Below are 22679 nucleotides of genomic sequence, written 5' to 3'. Positions count from 1 at the left end.
ACCGTTCCAACCTATCAAAAGGGGGCTTAATTTGAACCTCGGAACGGCTGTTCTGAAATCAATACGGGTCGTTCTGGTTACCCGGAACGGGAAGTTCTGATTTCAGAACGGGCCGTTCTAGGGTTCAAATTAACACACAACGGCCATATCCAGAACGGGCTGTTCCGATTTTGGAACGGGCCGTTCTGGACCCTTTCCGAAGTCTATAAATAGACAGTTGGGGCTCATTTTTCTAGATTCCAAAATTTCGTCCAGACTCCTTAGAGCACGAAATTTCTCTCTTTTTCTCTCTCTCCCTCTCTTGTATTTCTTGAGATTTTTGTGAGGCATTGTAGTGTGAAGGGTTGCCACAAAGCACCTAAAGTCTTCCTTTGGAGATTCAATAGAGCTCATTCAAGAGGTATTTTAGTTAATCTCTTTCTCCTTTTTTATTTATTTCTTCTCTATAATTAATATTGTTATAATAAAAATAATCATGTAGACATTTTAGGGTTAATTGTATAATTTAAATTTCAAGCATGTAAATAATTATTAATAAAAGGGATTTAATATTTCTATTATTATTATTTATAATTCTAACTTCATCATAGGGTACCAATTAAGGGCGTTGTAGGGGTGCTTAATACTTTCTCTACACGTAATCGACCCCCGAACCCAATTCTGGTTATCAAGGCCATTATTGGATTTTTAAAAAACCTTTTCTTTTTCCAATGTTTTGAGTAAAACATTGGTGGCGACTCCATGAACTTATTTTCAAAACCATTAATTAAGGATTAGTCTGGTGTCCGGGCATTCCTTAATTGATGAGACTTTTAAAAGGATGTCTAAACCATTAGTCGCGAGATCAGAAATTTTCGGGTTGTGACAAACGTTAGTATTCTTTGATCAGCCTCTTCAAGCTCGTAGTGAGTATTTTCGACCACTCCTAGTCTCGAGTATTCTCAACCACTCCTGGTTGGCTATTAGTACTAGTATTCTTTGTTCAGCCTCTTCGGGCTCTCAATGAGTATTCTATACCACTCCTGGTCCCAAGTATTATCAACCACTCCTGGTTGGCTAGCTTCACTCACTAACTCTAGTATTCTTTGTTCAGCCTCTTCAGGCTCTCAATGAGTATTCTCGACCACTCTTGGTCCCAAGTATTATTAACCACTCCTGGTTGGTTATTAGCATTAGTATTCTTTGTTCAGCCTCTTCAAGCTCTCAGTGAGTATTCTCGACCACTCATGGCTCGCTAACTTCACCCATTAGCACTAGTATTCTTTAATTAGCCACTTCTGGCTCTCAGTGAGTATTGTCGAGCAACTCCTGGCCCGCTAACTTCACCATTAGTGCTAGTATTCTTTAATCATCCACTTCTGGTTCGTAGTGAGTATTCATTAACAAGCATCTCCAAGCTTTTACAAGTATTCTTTTCCTAGCCTTTTTAGGCTTTACAAATGATAGATAAATGATTTGGTTTGAGTGTTTGGTTTACTCTCATAAAGAGGATACAAATGTTTGCTACACTCACTAAGGTGCATATTCCTAAGTTACACTTAGAACTCCTTAGTCTACAGAGATAAATATACTATGGTACATTTGACTCTATAAGCTCTATCTCTGGTTTCATTGCTTCATGGGCTTGATATCACTCTTCGCCAACGCCAACCTTTCTAGGTTTTAAGTTATGACATATATATAGTCTTGTAAAATTTGCCCGTTGCAAGTGTCCGTTAAAGCAGGATGTAGTCGTTCATGACTAGCTCGATCTTCTCATTTAATGCATTAGATCTTGCATTAAATGTTGCTTCTTGTTTATAGACATTGCATGAAGTCTTCTACGTTTGTTAGCAGCAGTGTCTGACTTTAGTTGAGGCCTAGGAACTTTTTATGCTTTTCCGGTCGCGTAGCTGTAGAGCATTGTCTTTTTCTGAAAAAGTGATGTACTTTTTCTGACACATGCATGCTTTTACTTTTGACTTGCTTTTCTTCTTCTTTGTCTTTTCCTTTAATCACGCGATCATGTTGAGAGCTTTCGTATAATCGTAGACGATGCCTGATTTGTCCCTTGAGACTTGATTCTTCAAATACTTGTATGACAGTCTTCATCTGCGTCTGTTAGTCCATGTGCATCTCAAGTCTAGATCTTCGTCTAAGCATTAGTCATTAATGCTTTGACTTTCTTTGGTCTGGTCAACATAGTAGATGAACAGACTTTGTTTCCATCTGGAATATTTTTCAGTCTGTGCTGTCCTTCGTCTGATATGTTGACTTTCTTATGATCTTTGACCAGCCTTCGTCTGAGTTCTCATGTTGCACTCTAGGTTGTCCTTGACACACCTTTGTCTGACATTTGATTCATTTTCGTCTGGCGCACATTCCATATTCCATCTATCATTTGACTTGCTTTGTTTGATCCTCGTTGTATTCTTTGCTTTGACTAATCTTTGTCTGGTACTTGAAACTTTTGTTTGTTGTCTATATCGTCTGAAGCTTGTTAATTTGCCTTTTGTGCTAGTCTTGGCTTGTTTTGGCCTTTTCGTCTGATGCTTGAAGCTTTTACCCTTTATCTTGGTTCTGGTGTAGGAAGTGGCACATGCTCTATTCTTCAACTTGCCTATACTTATGTTTTTCTGAAATACTAACACACTTGTTAGAAATAACAACATGTATTATATTTGTCTCGTTCAAAATCTTGCTGAAAATTGCTTCGTCTGGCTTAACACATTTAACTATAAAAGTTAAGTTTTTCAGGCATGAAACAAATGAACTCATGCTCACATGTGATCTTCAACAGGTCGCAACCACTTGAATTAGAGGTAACCATTAGTTGAACACAGATAACCACAACATATCATTGATGTAACCACTTTTATTTATTTGAAAAATATAAAATCTTAAACCACATAATTGTTTATATTAAAAAAAATACATCATGTGTGTGTTACAATTATAAAAGTGTTTATGATGATTTTTGTTATACTTTCAAACAAAATAAAACTTTTGTAAAATAAAATATATATCGAATGTAATCACTTATTTGACAAATGTAACCCTAACTTTGAATGGAGGTAACAATGAAAGGTTAGTTACTTGATTCTGTTATGGTATATGTTGAATTTTTTTTCTCATATCATGTCTCATGGCACACCTTTTAGCTATAAAATTTAAGCTTTTCAGGCATGAAACAAATGAACTCATGCTCACATGTTGAACAGATTTAAGTTATTATTTTATTAAGGTTTAGGCACGTAAGTTTCTTTCATTTGTGGGTCATTTCTTTGTTATGGCACGTGACATTTGTTGCTTAAGTCATTTTTTATTTTTTATGCAAGTAGCATTTTCAGCTAGGACATCCTTGTTGATTCAATTAGCCATGAAAACAACAAAGCATAACCAAGGCTTTAATGGTGGTCACTCTAAAAATGTATTTAATTAATGTTATAAATTTGTTTGAATTAAACAATTGCTTATAATTTATTGTCATTTGATAATTGTAATACTTTTTTTTTCAAATACGTATTAGGCATGTGTGTATGTCAAAGCATTTGCTTCAACTTAATCAATCTTTGACTGTTGCTCAAAGGACAAATAGAAACCACTCCATTTGGTTAGTCTTCAAAAATACTAGACAATTTTGAAATTTGTAGCCAACTATTGACTAAATTAGCTTGTAGGTGGTTTGTGACTCGTGGGTCATTTAAGGACAGAACAAAATATGTTGAATTTAGTCTTTTAGATGTTTTGCGCTAGGATTAGGCATAAGAGGTGAAAAAATGTTTTTTTACAGAGGAAGAAGAAGTTGAAACTTATGTTGGATCATTATTTGGAGATAGAGTTTTGACCATTAATGCAACTATTGATTATGTTGGATATATATTTTATTTTGTTTGAAATTACAACAAACTGTAACACCCAGTTTTTATTATTGATGGCATTTTCGTAATTATTGATGGCATTTTCGTAATTTTTAATAAAGGAATAAGGGTATTTCTGGGTGTCGGAACGGGCCGTTCCAAATGCAGAACGGGCCGTTCCAAAAGAGGGAATATGTTTTTTTAAAGTCCCAGAACGGGTCTGGAACGGACCGTTCTAGAAAGGAGAACGGGTCGTTCTGAAAGTAGAACGGGCCGTTCTGCTGGGTTTTGGAACAGGCCATTCTGGTTTCGGAACGGGCGGTTCCAGTTGAGAAATTTGCACAGATTCGAAGGATCCGGAACGGGCCGTTCCGAATTCAATACGGGTCGTTCCGGGTACTCCAGGTTGCCTATAAATAGGGCCAAGGGGGGTGAAAATTTTATACTGAGTAAGAAGTGAAAATTTTAGAGAGAGAAAGAGAAGAGAGAGAGAGAGAGAGAGAGAGAGAGAGAGAGAAAGAAAGAAAGAGAGGGAAAGAAAGAGGGAATCCAAAAGAGGAGGCTCTGCCCAAGTTTCAACTCCGCTTATCCAGGTAAGGGGGGAGTGAGAAACCTCGCTCGGGGGTGTGGGGATAATTGTTGGATAGTCTGTTTGTCGGATTGGCCCCCGATCCCTTGCCTGTGGTTCTGTTTGGTTTACTATATTCCTTGTTACTTTGTTCTTGTTACTTTGTTCTTGTTACTTTTACTTTGTTCTTGTTACTTTGTTCCTTGTTACTTTGTTCCTTGAAAGTAATAAATGAATATGGAATTAATGCTAAAAATTAAATAAGTTTTAATATGAAAAAGAATGTTCTCTGTGAATTCCTGTGCGGACCGTATGAGAAGTATTTATGACATGACCATGTGAAATATGGACAAATGACATGAGACCTAAGAATGGACTATTGAGACAAGTTATGATTATAAGAATATGGAAAATAATGACATGATATACTTGATGAAATTCTCTAATAAGTTAAATGTTGAGTCCATGAAATAATGAATGTATGACATGCATCATATGCATATATTAAACCAGGTGTGCCGCTGAGGCCGCATACCAACGATGCTAACCAGGTGTACCTTCGGGTCACCCACGATGTAACATGCTAGGTGTACCTTATGGTCACCCACGACGTAACATGCTAGGTGTACCTTATGGTCACCCACGACGTAACAAGCTAACAAGGTGTACCTTAGGGTCACCAGTGATGTAACTAGGTGTACCTTAGGGTCACCAACGATGAATTGTGAATCTTCTGTATGGCGCCACATGCATGCATTTATGAGTCGAGTCCATGACATCATAAGCATGATAAATGAGTATATATATGTGATATTGACTATTTATGTGTATTGTTTACATGTGACTTATATATGTTGTGTGTGTGTGTGCTATCTAGCAGTTATTTCTGCACCTGAAACTGAGTGAGATGTTTCTCACTCCCTCATTTTTTTTGTATATGTTTAAATTATGTTGCAGGTGAACAACATCATGAGGATGTTGGTGATGAGGCTTAAGGCTTCAGTTGGGCATGCTCTGATAGGATGTGACATCGGGGCTTAGCTAGCTTAGTCTAATATGTTATTATTTTAATAACTTCAATTTGTTTTCTTTTGTAATTTCTAGCAAAGAAATAACGTAAATAAAGTTGTAATCTTCTTTTGTAATTTTGAACGTCCTTGATAAATTCTTAACGTCCTTGATAAAAGATCAAAATATGCATCTTTGTCATATTATTTTATTATATGATTTGAAAGTTATAGATTAGTTCCTAACTAGGAGGCACTGCCACCTTTGCTGGAATTAATCTATATTTTCCTTTTATATGATCTCTTGAATTTTGATACTTACAAGATGATTTTCTATGATTTATGAGTTACGAATGTGAATCTTCTACCTTACAATATTTGAGATATTTGTTTTATCATGAAAGATGGTATCAAACTATGAAAGATTTTATTTACTCCAAAGAGAAAAAAAAAGAAATTGTTTAAATTTATTGTGTATTAATGTTGGGGTAGAGGGTGTCACATTTAGTGGTATTAGAGCAGGTCGATCTAATCGACCGTGAGTAATGAGTTTACTATGCTTATTTGGTTTACTATGCTTATCTGGTATATGAATGATGGACTGAATTGATTGTGAAACTTGTTGGTATGCTAGTATGATGATTGATTATGTTTATTAATTGTATTATTTTCTTAGACTATGGCTGGTAGAAATGATCGTGCGATTGCTGATGCTCTTCAAGCATTAGCACAAGCTATGAATAATAACAATAGGGCTGAGGTCGCTCCTAACTGGTTGGAACAATTTCAACGAAATCACCCACCTACCTTTAAAGGAGGATATGACCTAGATGCTGCTATGAATTGGTTAACAGAGATTGAGAAGATCTTCAATGTTATGGATTGTCCCCTCACTCAGAAGGTGAAGTTGGCCACCTTCATGTTGATTGCTGATGCTCACTTTTGGTGGGAAGGAGCACTTCGGAGGATGATTGATGGAGGAGTGCACTTGAATTGGGACAACTTCAAGAAAGCTTTTCTTGAAAAATATTTTCCGGATGATGTGAGGAGTCGGAAAGAAATGGAATTCCTTGAGCTGAATCAAGGGAACGACACTGTGGTAGAGTATGCTGCCAAATTTGATGCTTTGGTTCGTTATTGTACACACTACCATGGTAAGGGTGGTGAAAGAGCTAAATGCATAAAATTTGTAAATGGTCTGCGTCCTGAAGTAAAAACTACAATTAATTATCAGGAGATATATCATTTTCCCACTCTGGTCAATAAGTGCAGTATTTATGATCGTGATAACCGTGCACGTGCTGCTTTTATAAAGGAGTTGGAGGTCCTATCCGTGCTGTGAGTTCTAGTACTTTAGGTAGGAGTAAGCCTTACTCCGCTCCTACTAGATTTCAAGGGAATAAAGCTGCTGCTAATAAAAGCAAGTCATTTACTAGAGGATCCACTGTTAGTGCTACTGGAAGTGTTGGAGAGCCTGTGTCCACTCCTTCAGGAAGATGTGGGAAGTGTGGACGTATTGGTCATAATCAGTCTGAGTGCCGTGACAAGGAGGTTACCTGTTTCAATTGTAGTGGTAAGGGTCACATCAGTACCTAATGTCCTGAACCACGAAGAACACGTGTTATTGGATCGGGTTCGCAAATTGAGCGTCCAAAGACTATAGGGAGAGTATTTGCTCTTAGTTGTGCTGAAGCTTCTTAGTCAGAAAATTTGATACAAGGTACTTGTTTCATAGCTGAGACTCCTTTTGTTGTACTATTTGATTCTGGTGCAACTCATTCCTTTATTTCTGTCTCTTGTATCCAAAAATTGAATTTGCCTGTGTCTTTGTTAGATTTTGATTTAGTTGTTGAAACCCCTACTAATGGTCCAGTAACTACATCCCTAGTGTGTTTGAAATGTCCTTTGACAGTTTCTGATAAGAAATTTCTAGTTGACTTAATTTGTTTGCCTCTTAGTCAATTAGATGTAATTCTTGGCATGGATTGGTTATCTTCTCACCATGTTCTTTTAAACTGCTTTGAGAAATCTATTTCCTTTGGTGAATGTAAGAGTACGGAATTTCTTAGTGCTGCCGACATTAAAATTTGTTTAAAAGACAATGAAAGAGTGTACATGATCTTAGCTTCTTTAAAAATTGAGACTGATAGTAAGCTAGATGAGATTCCTTTAGTGAGAGAATTTCCAGAAGTATTTCCTAAGGATGTGTCTAGTTTACCACCTGAGAGAGAGATTGAGTTTAGCATAGACTTAGTACCAGGTACCTCACCCATATCTATAGCACCCTATAGGATGTCCCCTACGGAGTTAGTTGAGCTTAAGAAACAAATAGAGGAACTGCAAGGAAAATAATTCATTAGGCCTAGTGTCTCGCCTTGGGGAGCGCCTGTTTTGTTGGTTAAAAAGAAATATGGGAGCATGAGGTTGTGCGTAGACTATAGGCAACTGAATAAAGTGACCATTAAGAATAAGTATCCTTTGCCTAGGATAGATGACCTTATGGATCAACTAGTTGGAGCTTGTGTGTTCAGTAAGATAGATTTAAGGTCAGGATACCATCAGATTAGAGTGAGAGTTGAGGATGTTCCTAAGACTGCCTTTAGGACCCGCTATGGACACTATGAATATTTAGTTATGCCTTTTGGTGTGACTAATGCACCTGGTGTTTTTATGGACTACATGAATATGATCTTTCACCCTTACTTGGATAGATTTGTAGTGGTCTTCATAGATGATATCCTAGTGTATTCCAAGACTAGGGAGGAGCATGTTGAGCACCTTAGGATCGTTCTTCAAACCCTTAAGGAGAAGTAGTTGTATGCTAAATTTTCAAAATGTGAATTTTGGTTGGATAGTGTGAACTTTCTAGGACATGTGATATCCAAGGGTTGGATAGCTGTAGATCCTGCTAAGGTAGAAGTTGTGTTAGAGTGGAGTACACCTAAATCAGTATTTGAGATCAGGAATTTCTTAGGACTAGCCGGTTATTACAGAAGGTTCATAGAGAATTTCTCTAGGCTAGCTCTTCCTTTGACTAAGCTGATGAAGAAGGACCAACCTTTTGTGTGGGATTCTAGGTGTGAGGAAAGTTTTCAAGAGCTTAAGAGGAGATTAACTAGTGCCCCTGTGTTAGTGTTACCTGATCCTAGCAAGACTTTTAAGGTATTTTGTGATGCTTCTAAATTGGGTTTAGGAGGAGTGCTTATGCAGGAGGGTAAGGTAGTAGCCTATGCTTCTAGACAACTTAAAATTCATGAGCAAAACTATCCTACCCATGACCTTGAGTTAGCTGCAGTCGTATTTGTTCTTAAGTTGTGGAGACATTACTTGTTTGGGTCTAGGTTCGAGGTTTTTAGTGACCATAAAAGCCTTAAGTACTTGTTTGATCAAAAGGAATTGAATATGAGACAGAGGAGATGGTTAGAGTTCCTTAAAGATTATGACTTTCAATTGAACTATCACCCTGGCAAGGCTAATGTTATAGCTGACGCTTTGAGTAGAAAATCTTTGAAAGTGTCTTCTTTGATGATTAGGGAATTGCATATGATTGAGGAGTTTAGGGATATGAGCTTAGGATGTGAGTTGACCTCTAAGAGTATTAAGTTGGGAGCTTTGAGAGTGACTAATAACTTGATAGATGAGATTAGAGAAGGTCAGAAGGTAGATCCTTTCTTAATGAGTCAAGTAGAGAAGTTGAATCAAGGTGTGGAGAGTGAGTTTAGAATTGGAGTGGATGGAGTTTTGAGATTTAAGGATAGGTTATGCATTCCTAGTGTGCCAGAGCTTAAGAGAGTAATCCTAGAAGAAGGTCATAAGAGTATTCTTAGTATCCATCCAGGAGCCACTAAGATGTACCAAGACCTTAAGAAGATGTTTTGGTGGCCTAAGATGAAGAGGGAAGTGGAGGAATTTGTGTATGCTTGCTTAATATGTCAGAAAGCTAAGGTAGAACACCAAAAACCTTCAGGTCTGATGCAACCTTTAGATGTGCCTGTGTGGAAATGGGATAGCATCTCTATGGATTTTGTAGTTCGGTTACCTAAGACTGTGAAGAACTTGGATGCTATATGGGTCATTGTGGATAGATTGACTAAGTCTGTCCATTTTATCCCCATTAATATTAGGTACTCTTTGGAGAGGTTAACCAAGTTGTACCTCAGTGAGATCGTGAGATTGCATGGAGTTCCTACTAGTATTGTGTCTGATAGAGATCCTAGGTTCACCTCTAGATTTTGGGAGAGTTTGCATAAGGCTTTAGGCACTAAGCTTAGATTGAGTTCAACCTACCATCCCCAAACAGATGGCCAAACTGAGAGGACCATACAATCTTTGGAAGACTTGTTGAGGGCTTGCATCTTAGAACATGGGGGTAGTTGGGACAGTTTCCTACCTTTGATAGAGTTTACCTACAATAATAGTTACCATTCTAGTATTGGGATGGCACCCTATGAGGCTTTGTATGGTAGAAGATGTAGAACACCTTTATGTTGGGTAGAACCTAGAGAGAATGCCATGTTTGGACCTGAGATAGTTCAACAAACTACTTAACAGTTTAAGATGATTCAAGAGAGGATGAAAGCAACCCAGAGTAGGCAAAAGAGTTATAATGACAAGAGGAGAAAAGATCTTGAGTTTAAAGAAGGTGATCATGTATTTCTTAAAGTCACTCCTGGGACAGGAGTAGGTTGAGCACTGAAATCCCGTAAGCTTACTCCACGTTTCATCGGTCCTTATCAAATTCTTAAAAGGATCGGTGAAGTAGCCTATCAAATTTCCTTGCCTCCATCTCTTTCAAATCTCCATAGTGTCTTTCATGTTTCCCAACTCAGAAAGTATGTCCATGATCCTTCCCATATCATTGAGTCTAACAACATTCAGTTGAAGGATAATCTTACCTATGAAACGGTTCCTTTAAGGATTGATGACACGAGGGTGAAACAACTGAGAGGAAAGGAAATCCCTTTGGTTAAGGTCGTTTGGGGAGGAAATTTTGAAGAAAGTGCTACATGGGAATTAGAAACCAAGATGCGAGAAGCCTATCCATTTCTATTTTCAGGTAAATTTCGGGGACGAAATTTCAAAAAGGAGGGGAGAATTGTAACACCCAGTTTTTATTATTGATGACATTTTCGTAATTATTGATGGAATTTTCGTAATTTTTAATAAAGGAATAAGAGTATTTCTAGGTGTCAAAACGGGCCGTTCCAAATGCATAACGGGCCGTTCCAAAAGAGGGAATATGTTTTTTTTAAAGTCCCAGAACGGGTCTGGAACGGACCATTCTGGAAGGGAGAACGGGTCATTCTGAAAACAGAACGGGCCGTTCTGCTGGGTTTTGGAACATGCCGTTCTGGTTTCGGAACGGGCCGTTCCAGATGAGAAATTTGCACAGATTCGAAGGATCTGGAACGGGCCGTTCCGAATTCAATACGGGCCGTTCCGGGTACTCCAGGTTGCCTATAAATAGGGCCAAGGGGGGGGTGAAAATTTTATACTGAGTAAGAAGTGAAAATTTTAGAGAGAGAAAGAGAAGAGAGAGAAAGAGAGAGAGAGAGAGAGAGAGAGAGAGAGAAAGAAAGAAAGAGAGAGATAAAGAAAGAAAGAGAGGGAAATAAAGAGGGAATCCAGAAGAGGAGGCTCTGCCCAAGTTTCAACTCCGCTTATCCAGGTAAGGGGGGAGTGAGAAACCTCGCTCGGGGGTGTGGAGATAATTTTTGGATAGTCTGTTTGTCGGATTGGCCCCCAATCCCTTGCCTGTGGTTCTGTTTGCTTTACTATATTCCTTGTAACTTTATTCTTGTTACTTTGTTCTTGTTACTTTTACTTTGTTCTTGTTACTTTGTTCCTTGTTACTTTGTTCCTTGAAAGTAATAAATGAATATGGAATTAATGCTAAAAATTAAATAAGTTTTAATATGAAAAAGAATGTTCTCTGTGAATTCCTGTGCGGACCGTATGAGGAGTATTTATGACATGACCATGTGAAATATGGACAAATGACATGAGACCTAAGAATGGACTATTGAGACAAGTTATGATTATAAGAATACGGAAAATAATGACATGATATACTTGATGAAATTCTGTAATAAGTTAAATGTTGAGTCCATGAAATAATGAATGTATGACATGCATCATATGCATATATTACTCCAGGTGTTCCGCTGAGGCCGCATACCAACGATGCTAACCAGGTGTACCTTCGGGTCACCCACGATGTAACATGCTAGGTGTACCTTATGGTCACCCACGACGTAACATGCTAGGTGTACCTTATGGTCACCCACGACGTAACAAGCTAACAAGGTGTACCTTAGGGTCACCAGTGATGTAGCTAGGTGTACCTTAGGGTCACCAACGATGAATTGTGAATCTTCCGTATGGCGCCACATGCATGCATTTATGAGTCGAGTCCATGACATCATAAGCATGATAAATGAGTATATATATGTGATATTGACTATTTATGTGTATTGTTTACATGTGACTTATATATGTTGTTTGTGTGTGTGCTATCTAGCAGTTATTTCTGCACCTGAAACTGAGTGAGATGTTTCTCACTCCCTTGTTGTTTTTTTTGTATATGTTTAAATTATGTTGCAGGTGAACAACATCATGAGGATGTTGGTGATAAGGCTTAAGGCTTCAGTTAGGCATGCTCTGATAGGATGTGACATCGGGGCTTAGCTAGCTTAGTCTAATATGTTATTGTTTTAATAACTTCAATTTGTTTTCTTTTGTAATTTCTAGCAAAGAAATAACGTAAATAAAGTTGTAATCTTCTTTTGTAATTTTGAACGTCCTTGATAAATTCTGAACGTCCTTGATAAAAGATCAAAATATGCATCTTTGTCATATTATTTTATTATATGATTTGAAAGTTATAGATTAGTTCCTAACTAGGAGGCACTGCCACCTTTGCTGGAATTAATCTATATTTTCCTTTTATATGATCTCTTGAATTTTGATACTTACAAGATGATTTTCTATGATTTATGAGTTTTGAATATGAATCTTCTACCTTACAATATTTGAGATATTTGTTTTATCATGAAAGATGGTATCAAACTATGAAAGGTTTTATTTACTCCAAAGAGAAAAAAAAAAGAAGAAAGAAATTGTTTAAATTTATTGTGTATTAATGTTGGGGTAGAGGGTGTCACACAAACAATCATTCTAAATACTTTGATAACTGTAACACACACATGATATACTCTTTTTTTAATATAAACAATTATGTGATTTAAGATTTTTTATTTTTCAAATGAATAACGTAGTTATATCAATAATACGTTGTGGTTATCTATGTTCAACTAATGATTACCTCTGATTCAAGTGTTTGGGACCTGTTGAAGATCACATGTGAGCATGTGTTCATTTTTTATGCCTGAAAAGCTTAACTTTTATAGCTAAAAGGTGTGCCATGTGGCATATGACATGAGAATAAAATTGAACATGTACCGTAAGAGAATCTTGTAACCAACCTTTACTTGTTACATGGATCTAGAGTTAAGGTTACCGTAAAATTAAAAGATGATTTTGGATCCCTCAAGAGTCTATAAGTTTTAATGATAATAAAAAAAATATTTTTTAAGAGACTATTTTAGATGAATCAAACATCCTATTTCATTTGTAAGACGAAGGACATCAGACAAAGCATACAATCTGACTCACTACTAAATTTATTCCTCATTATCAAGTTAGATTATCATTTGAAAGAACATTGAATATAACAAATCAAATGAAACAACTTCCTTTACGCATATTAATAAAGTTAGTTATTTGTATTAAATTTTACTATTCTTATAAGATTCTATTTAAATTGTCTTTACTATAAATGTCAAAAGAAGTAGTGCAATTAAAATGTTATGCATCAAAGGAGAAATATTTTAGAGAAAAGTAGTTAAATTTGTTTATATTTAAGAACAACAAATGTATATTGGTTTTTCTTATAATAGACAACAAATGGAGCATGTGTGTGTAGAATTGTCAAAGCTAGCCAAAACCCATGAGCCAACCTGACTTGTCACGGATTTGAGTCGAGTTAGGTTAGAAAATTTTGGTTTGTTCAAGTTATAATAAATATTCAGTCCGACTCACTTGCAACTTGACTCACCACAAGCCAACCTGTTGTGAGCCGACTTGACTCACAAGTTGGCTCACATAGTATACTTTTTTTTATTTTATTTTTTAAGTTCTCAAATGTTACTTTATATGATTATACATTTATACCATTAACTAAATTTTGTACATATTACTTGTGAATTATGATAATTAATATCAATTTAATATTATTTGTCAATATTTTATACAAAAACTTTGATTTTATATGTTGATTAAGTTGATTGTAGATGATGTCTATTTTTTTTTAAAATAAAATTATTTGTTCTATTTGTTAATATAGTTGTTATTCTAAAATATATAGAATTATAAAATATATTTTTATAAAGTTCAATAATTTTTTTTATATATATTTTTTTAATTTAAGTCAACCCGTTTAACCCACTAACTTGTGGTAGGCCAAGTCGAGTTGGCCTTTTTTAAGCTCACCTAAAGGTGAATCAAATTGGATTAGTCCACCTATTAACCAACTCATGGTGGGCCAGATCGGGTTACCCATTTTGACAGCTTATATATATATATATATATATTTATATATATATATATATATATATATATATATATATATATATATGTGTGTGTGTGTGTGTGTGTGTGTGTGTGTGTGTGTGTGTATTTATAAAATAACCACTTTTTAATAAATATATTACTAAGTTGTTTGCTCAATCCTACTCTTAATTCAGGATTTAAATTCTGACTTTAGGTATGGAAGAGACTATGTTAAGGGGAATATTCATCTTGTATAAAGATTAGTCATTACTTTTGATAGTAGAGATTTTGTACCAATATCATTGATTACCTAAAAAAAACTTCATTGTGTTTTTGAGTCAACAATTAGTCAAATTCAAATGAACCACAAAATTAATCTAATAAAAAGTTAGTCAAAGAATAAAATAAAATGGTCAAAAATTAATTAAAAAAATTACCAATCAATAATTTTTAAATACATTAATATTTTAATTTTTTTTAACTAAAATTAAGTTAAGTTGTGTTTGAATTGAGTATTTTAAAAGCAAAGAATTTTAAATTTTAGAAATTTCAATTACTACAATTGAAATTTCTTCATTTTTAAATTCTTGTTTTAAGATAAAGAATTTTTTTTTATTTTTGTGTTTCGATCAATTACTTAGATTTTTTCATCTTATAAATAACTGAATTCTTTATTTTTATTTAAATAAAATAATTAAATTTATTTTATTTATAAAATATTTTATTTAAAATAAAATAATTATTTTTTACTTATAAATTATATTATTTGGAATAATAACATTAATAGTTGCATTTATCTTCATTCTCAAATCTGTATTGATAGTTTCATTTTAAATGATAGTGACAAACACAATAACAGTTATTTTTATAGTTACATTTTTGGAAAGGGCGGAAATTGTAGTGAAAATGAGAATTCTAGTTCTAGTATAATAACTAGTACAAATGATACAAATAATAAAAATTATATGATAGGTGAAAGTTTTAATAATCTCGATGAAAGTAAAAAACATAAGCATTTGTGGGTTGAATGTGTATTAAAAAAATTAAATACAAAATAAATATTTATGAACACTGTAAATATCATTTGAAAATGAGCAGTTCTAATAAAATCGAACTTTCGATTGCTACAGGTACAAGAATAAAATGGCCGCTAAGTAATGAAGATTCATATTTTTTAATTTGTTTAACATTAAAAATATTAACACTATTGATAATTATTTTTATTAATATAAACAAGCTAATTAATACTTTCTGTAACAACTCTTGTTATTTTACAAAATAAAGTACTAACATAATAGAAATTAGCATTTTTACCTGTAAAATGCACAAGTAAATATTTATGATATATAACAAAAAAATTTTAATAAATTATATATGTGAATTAAAATTATGTTTGAATATATATATTATATTTAAAATTTATATAAATAAATACGTTTAAGTGTATAAAATATACTTTAAATTTATAATAAAAATTTATATTATAACATAATATTTATTTTTATTTATTAATAATTTATTTTAAAATATTAAAATTTAATTCTTAAATATATGCAATAAATAAAAATTAAATTAAATAAAAAGTTAAAAAAAATTAAAAAAAAAAATCATTGAAGAAAAACCTCTAAAATCACTCTGATATAAAATAAAAACTCATGTTTAATATATAAAAATTAATATTTTAAATATCTATTGAAGTATTAACTTGATAACAATTCCAAATTATAAAGGATTTGACGTGATAAGATGCAAGAGATCGGAGCAAAGCAAGGTCAAGCAGAGAGGAAATGAAGACGGTAGAAATTTTAAAATTCCATCTTTTGCGATGAAAATTGGAATCCCGTATTTTTAGTTAACTAAAATTCTAATTTGAAATCATAAAATTGTAAATTCTTTCTAATAAAATATTCAAACAAAAAAATTTATCACATAAAATTTTAAATCCCTATTTAAATTACATTATTTTTTCATTTAAAATATCCTATTGAAGCAAAACATTAAAGAATTTTTCGTTTTGCTTACTATTAGAAATGTAAACATACTATTAGTAAATGTTCCTACAATTGAACTATTACACCTTAAACCTGGATCATCACTGACTGAATTAGCGATACAATTTTAAAAGTATTGAATATTCTATTTTCAATTTTATTGCCGGTAATCAAAGTTTACATTTGAATAATTTGTCTTAAAAAACTATAATTTATGTTTTTGCTGAAGTATATTTTATATGGAAAATACACAAATAGTTTGAATTGCAGAAGTTTTTTCGAGCTTTTTATGCACAAAAAAGTTAAGTTAGCACCTGTTTTAGAGGCATTTTGATACATAATACACTCTAAAGGCATTTTGAATCATTTTAATTTAAAACTTCTATTTTACAGTTTTTGTCTAACTTGATGCAAGAACATTTCAATAATGAAACTTCATCACGTGCTTCAGCATAATTATTTTGCATTGTTAATTCAAATTGTTAGTATTCTCGAAATTAGAAAATGAAAAAAATTATTCTCTACAGCGGATGAATATCGTGTACATGAACTGTTTCTATGCATGAACTTGTTAACACTCAATTATAACTACATTCAAAGTTATAAGTAAAATACATCAAAAAGAAATAAATTTACTTGGTTTCTAGATAAAAATAATGATGATAAAAAAATTGTAGAAAAAAGGTCAATCAATGCCCTTCAAAGGAGGCCCGTACATTAACTTGCATGTGCTATAAATATTGATGAAAATATCACCTGCGGAGTCTTGATGAATTTTATGATATCTGCCTAATAATGCCTCTGACATGCTAGACAGAAATGTTACTCTTGAAGATAAAGCCAAGAAATAAAAAGACATGACATACATAGAATGAGATTGAGAGAAGTTCAGAAAGAAATGGAAGCAATGAAGTTAATGTGAGACGGGAAAGATGATTCAAAAGGAAAAATAAATATTTATAAGAGCTAAGCAGTCACACTTTAAGATGCATCCATTCATCTATCACTCATCTAAAACAAGCCCTTCCAGCTAAACAATAAACTCTATCAATCAATTTTCTAGCTCTCAAGCTCCTTTTTCAAGTATCAAAGCTTGTTTAGACCACTTTTCAGTAATGTAAGGGAGGCAAGATTGAAAATGGTAATAAAAAGCACCAAAAGGATTTAAAAAAAATTACAGTCAAGAGTATAAACAGAAGCACACTAATGTATTATATAACTAGGGTAATATAACCTTGATAGTAATACAAGAGACCAAAATGTCAGCCTTTTGACTCCAAGGCTAAAAGTATCTTCTTTCTCGGACCCTGAAATCAACAAAGCAAAATCAAAATCGAATTAATAAATGCAGAATGTATTAATAATTACTGTATGAAAACGAGAGCAGGGTTGACAAAAACTAATAAGAATTTAAGAATTAGAAGTGCGGATTCCGCACTCCTTGATGATGCGTACCATTGGTATACCCATAGCCTTGAGATCATCATCAGTCATATGCTTGAGTGCAGTCATGTCAACCTGAAGAAATAGCTTTTAATCATAAATATTAACTCTTTAAGGTGGAACTAAAATTCAGTTATAATATTGTATTTTAGTCTGACTACATATTTGGATTATTTTGAATAAATAATCATTTCTTTTTGCAACTTATTAAAAGAACATTAAAAACCAAAAAATAAGGCAAAAGAACATGCATATCGAGAGGGGAGGGTTAAATAGATGTATGACATACTTCTTCAGCCTGAAAACCTATAAGATACTTTTCAAGACCCAAGGACAGCAAAAAATCATCCAATGGAGCATCAGCCTGTCAACAATAAACCAGGATTTAAACCGCATTAGTTTCCTCAAGTAAAGGAAAGCATATTGCTTAGCAACGAAATTTGGGAGACAAAAACAACAGTACATTTCACAGAACTGACTTATTTTGCACATATGAACAAAATGTAACAGTTTTATCCATTAATCGAGATACTATAATAAAAAAGATAAAGATAAAAAGATTGGGAAAATTTAAAGGATAAACCAAAATACATTAGATGAGACTAGTATCTAGGATAATCACATTCCAGGTCACCTCCATTTAATCAACCAGTTTGTTTGGATCACAGTATCACACACAAAATTAAGGCATCATCCGCTTTCATTTTCAGTATCAAATACCAAGTATCATAATAGCAAAATTTTAGTTATTAGCATTATTAGTTTATTTCAGCCTGCCATCAGTACCACATTGCCCAGAAGATTAATAATTAATTATGTAAAACTGTGAATATTAGGACCATGGGGTAGTTAGAAAATTATTTAGTTAGTTTGTTAGAGGGAGTTAGTGACATGGAATGGAGAAATAGGAGGACTGAAAGTAGGGGAATTCATTCTGTATCACTTGTAAATTGAGTTTTGCTCTTTGTTGAAAGGAGAGATCCTTTGTGAAGGAGAAATCCTAGGAGGAGAAATTTCACTGTTGTGTTGTGTTCATTTCTATTCTATCAATAATATCTTTCTTTCTTATTCCCCAATTTTATTCTGGGTGCGTAAGTAACAGTGACTAACACCCTCCCTGCCCTGGTACCAAATTCATTGCTACCTATTTTTTCTCTATCCTACCACAGGTATTCCCCAACTCATTGGACTAGAGACTAATCCTGCTCACAGTACTACTACTGCTGGCCCAATGAGTTGCTGCACACGGCAGGAATCAAACATGAGTTCTCCGCTAGATAGATCGTCCTCACATGTGAGGACAGGGTTGCCTATTATTCTTAAATACCTATACTTGCAACCCTTATCTAGATATTATTCATGCTTCTGTTTCAAATCAAATAATTCATTTCCAAAAAAAATATATAGAACTACTGAACTAATACCAAGCTGACAAGCTCAGTTAAATACATGACAATAGTCAAAAAGAAATTCATTTGGCTTACAAAAATCAATCCTAGGATTGGGAATACAGATTTTCAGATTAGATTCTCTGTATCTCATACCCTTATTAGAGATCAACATAAAAAAAGAAAATTCCCATGATGAATGTAGATTGTTGTTTGTGTAGAACAATCATAAAAAAATTCTCTTTCTTTAAAACATTTTTTTACCTAAATAATAAAAGGAAATTTGTAAAGAGAAAGGGCAGGAATGGTGCATTAAGAGTATCAACTGGTTTTATTTTTTCAAGTTTTCCTCACAGATACCAGTCTCACAAGTGAGGTTTAGTCTCACAAGCTTTATGTGTGATGAAACTTTTCTGTTTCAAGAAAGATGAATTCAGCAAATATAAGCCTCTGGCAGAGAATACCATCCATATTTGCTGCTGTTGCATTAGACAAAGCAAGAAATTACATGAACTCATATGACCACAAACAAATACAGTCCTCGGTTCTCACCCTCTCAAAGCATCTCAAAGATGCCAAGGTCAGTTCATTAATATATAGAAGACCCATGAGTCTATCTGATATATCACAGTAATAATATAATAAATTACTAATGCAGTCATCATCAAGTTTTTTTGGGGGTAAAGTCATCACTAGTTTAAATTGTCAATGGAAATGGAATGCTGAGTGTATAGTAATGAAAAGGTGGTGACAGAACATGACATACACTACAACCAACATCCTTGCTAGATCACTCAAAAAAAAAATCTCATCAATCAATAACCAAAAAATTATAAGTCAATTATAATACCTTCCGGGACCTTTTAGGAGTTGGGTTAGCTGATTTTTTGATATGTACATCAGGAGTCTCAGCATCAATACTTTTATTGCTAGGTTTAACAGCTACTTTAGGCTTTGGTGGGTCATAGTTTTTAGGTTGTGGAGTCATTGTCCCTGAAAGCTTTTCACGGAGATCCCGCTGACCAGGAACAGAACTCCTTCCAGTTTGACCTCCAGGGTGAAGACCTTTCTTTTGAAGCTTCAAACGAAGATCATGAGCAGTAACCTTGCGATCTTCACAAGTCATTAACACACAATCAAAACCCATAAAATGAACTATCGGTATCCAACAAGAGCAGCAACTTATACTTGCATATGAGAATAACATAATCAATCCATACTAGAGATCCGGGGCTCGTCATCCTCATAGAGATCATGTTTCCACTTGTCATCTTGCCTCTGCCTGCAAAAAACCATGATTTGGAATACATCAACAAGTTTTTTGTGTAAGTAACCATTTTACAAGATGAACATGCAACATAAAATGTAGTGCTAGACAATCAAGTAGTACATTATAAATACAACTAAAACAGAACCCAGTCAATGAATGAGCATTGCTCCAACAAGTTTGTCCTCATGAATAAGGTTGCCAAGTGTATTTTGTGCTATACTTCCACTCAGCAAGATCATAGGATCCCATAGATTCCACATGCTGAGAAACAATCCCGGGACAATACATGTAGAAACACATTTCTTCAGAGATCAGGACCACACCAAGTTACCAACCTTCCCACCCCACCTCATCAAATCAAACAATTCAATGTGTAGGATAACAATTTTGACAACCAAACTCTTTGCGGTGTGCCAGTAAAGAAAAAACCCAACAATTAGAACCCTCCCTCCACCATACCAAAAACAATTTAATTTACAGTTGCAGCCAGGGAAAAATATCTACCCAAACCATCACCAAAACCCCACATACAAAAAGTTTACAATCACACAACAAAATAGTAAAATGCTAAAGGGATAACTCCAATAAATAACCTTGCACCGGCTAAATATTCAAAGGCTCAAAGCCATTCAAACAATGCGAATCGAATAATCCTCTGATTATTGACATCAATCAATCCTCACTACATCATCATAAGCCCCAACCCCAGCCAAGTATTCACCAACGGTTTTAACTCTCAAGGCACTCCTCCAAGGCCCAGGCCAAGGAAATTTCCCAATTGTTAACTTTTACACACAGAATAACACACAAAGATAAATCAATCAAACACCATCATTAACCTAACTCATGAACCCTTATCACCACAATTCCTTGCCACCACCCCTAAGCAACGACATCCTAAAACAAAAACTGAACCCCTCACAACCATCACAACAATATCATGAAACCGCTAGCATAAAAGCTTGCTCACACCATCTGAAAAATGAAGAATGTAACTCAACACAACACCAAAGCCACCAATATTAAGCATACCCACAACGAATAATCCACATATACATAGTTTTCCACAGTGAGAATGGTTTACATGCAGTAACAACATTAATAACAACAACAACAACAACAAAAGAACCTCTTTCCGGTGATTTTGTGCTGGCGCGTAGAATCAGAGGCGAAATTCCCATCAAGGCGTTCCTTCACTGATCTCCGAGTTCCACTTTCCACTCGATCAGAATACATCCTTGGCGTTAGTTCCAAACGAAATCAAAACCTAAACACTAACACTTATTTGGTTGCGGGGGTGCAGGAACCCAGATTGTGAAAACGGCTGCAGAGAATGAAAACCCTAATTCGGTTTGATCGAAGGTTGATGGATAGAGAATCGGTGGAAACGGCTTCTTTGTGGCGAAAAGAAAACGAAAACAAATGGAGAGAGGAAATTTGGCGTTGGGAGTTGGGACCTGTGAGAGTCTATCAGGTCTCCATGCGGTCGCAGTTAGAAGAATAGAGTGAGTGAGTGAATGGTGTTCATCACGGCAACCAATCGGGTTGCGTTTGATTTGGATGCATTTATAGTATATGTGGATTTAGGTGTCGTTTGGAATAAGCAACTAGTCATTTTTTTCATGCACGAATTTTTATAAATTTTAAAAGATTTTTGAAAAAAATGTCATGATTTTTAAGTTTTTTTTAAATGATTTTATGAATTCAACCGAAAAACAAATTTGTAAAAGTGATAAAGGTTGACGATGCTAAAAGAATAAGCTCAATTGGCTAAAAGGAGTCAGGAAGCAAAAATATGATAGTTATTAAAAAATGAAAAATATATTTTAGAGAAAGCAAATATTGTGCATAAACAAGAATAAATAGTTGAGAGAAGTGGTTTTAAGAGAATAAATTTTTTAACTTTAGCTAGTATAAAGACAAAATAAAGGAGAAAATTGCAAAATTGAACATGGTGAGAAGTGTTAAAAAAATCTTTGATTTAGAGTTGGAAGGTGTTGAATAAAAAATATGAAATTGTGAAGAAATATTATCAATGGAGTTTAAAATCAAAGAGTTTACTAAGAAATTGATGGTTGAAAATTTCAAGGCCCAACAATATGAGAGGAAAGGATTAGTATTTTAGCAAAATATATATATATATATATATATATATATATATATATATATATGTACTATCCGCGCCTAGCACCGAGCTCGAACTCGACACTGAGCCCCGCATGACATTGGATAAGTACTACAAGACATCGGCCAAAACAAAGGCCCATCATCTGAACGGGTCACAACTGACCTCAAGTTCAAATAAATCCTAATTCATACTAAGGTACGTGCACTACATATATGAGACCCATACACCCACAAATACTAACTTTAGCATCGGAATCTCTATATATATATAGAATAGAAAATTAGGTTGTTTATGTTTTCACCAAATTTTAAATCGGTGGGTTAAAATTTTGAGTAAGAAGTTAGGAGTTTGTAGCCTCCAATGCAAGGAGGAGTATGGAGAGATTATCTTTAGATGTTGTCCATTCATAAGTATGTTTGGCTAAAATAGTATTTT

General features: G+C 34.2%; 1 protein-coding gene across 1 annotated transcript; it reads right to left on the bottom strand.

The window, feature by feature from the left end:
• Positions 1-16948: 16948 nt before the first annotated feature.
• On the bottom strand, positions 16949-21667 carry LOC109802931 (uncharacterized). The gene is made up of 6 exons (XM_020364360.3): positions 21246-21667; positions 20067-20128; positions 19697-19959; positions 17748-17822; positions 17471-17533; positions 16949-17322 (listed from the first exon to the last, which is right to left on the bottom strand). The coding sequence occupies exons 1-6, from the start codon at positions 21350-21352 to the stop codon at positions 17278-17280; spliced, it is 615 nt and encodes a 204-aa protein (XP_020219949.1). The 5' UTR covers positions 21353-21667; the 3' UTR covers positions 16949-17277.
• Positions 21668-22679: the final 1012 nt, after the last annotated feature.

The sequence above is a fragment of the Cajanus cajan genome, chromosome 4 (genome assembly GCF_000230855.2).
Source record: "Cajanus cajan strain Asha chromosome 4, NIPB_CcT2T_4, whole genome shotgun sequence".
In the NCBI taxonomy this organism is placed as follows: domain Eukaryota; kingdom Viridiplantae; phylum Streptophyta; class Magnoliopsida; order Fabales; family Fabaceae; genus Cajanus; species Cajanus cajan.
This window is presented reverse-complemented; position numbering and strand designations above follow the sequence as displayed.

What these genes read in the sequence shown, in the direction of transcription:
- LOC109802931 (XM_020364360.3), bottom strand. Translation starts at nt 21,352, where the DNA reads ATGTATTCTGATCGAGTGGAAAGTGGAACTCGGAGATCAGTGAAGGAA. An exon ending in CACAAAATCACCGGAAAGAG is followed by an intron (nt 20,129 to 21,245) that starts GTTCTTTTGTTG and finishes GGTTTTTTGCAG; the next exon opens with GCAGAGGCAAGATGACAAGT. An exon ending in CTCCTAAAAGGTCCCGGAAG is followed by an intron (nt 17,823 to 19,696) that starts GTATTATAATTG and finishes TATTGTTGACAG; the next exon opens with GCTGATGCTCCATTGGATGA.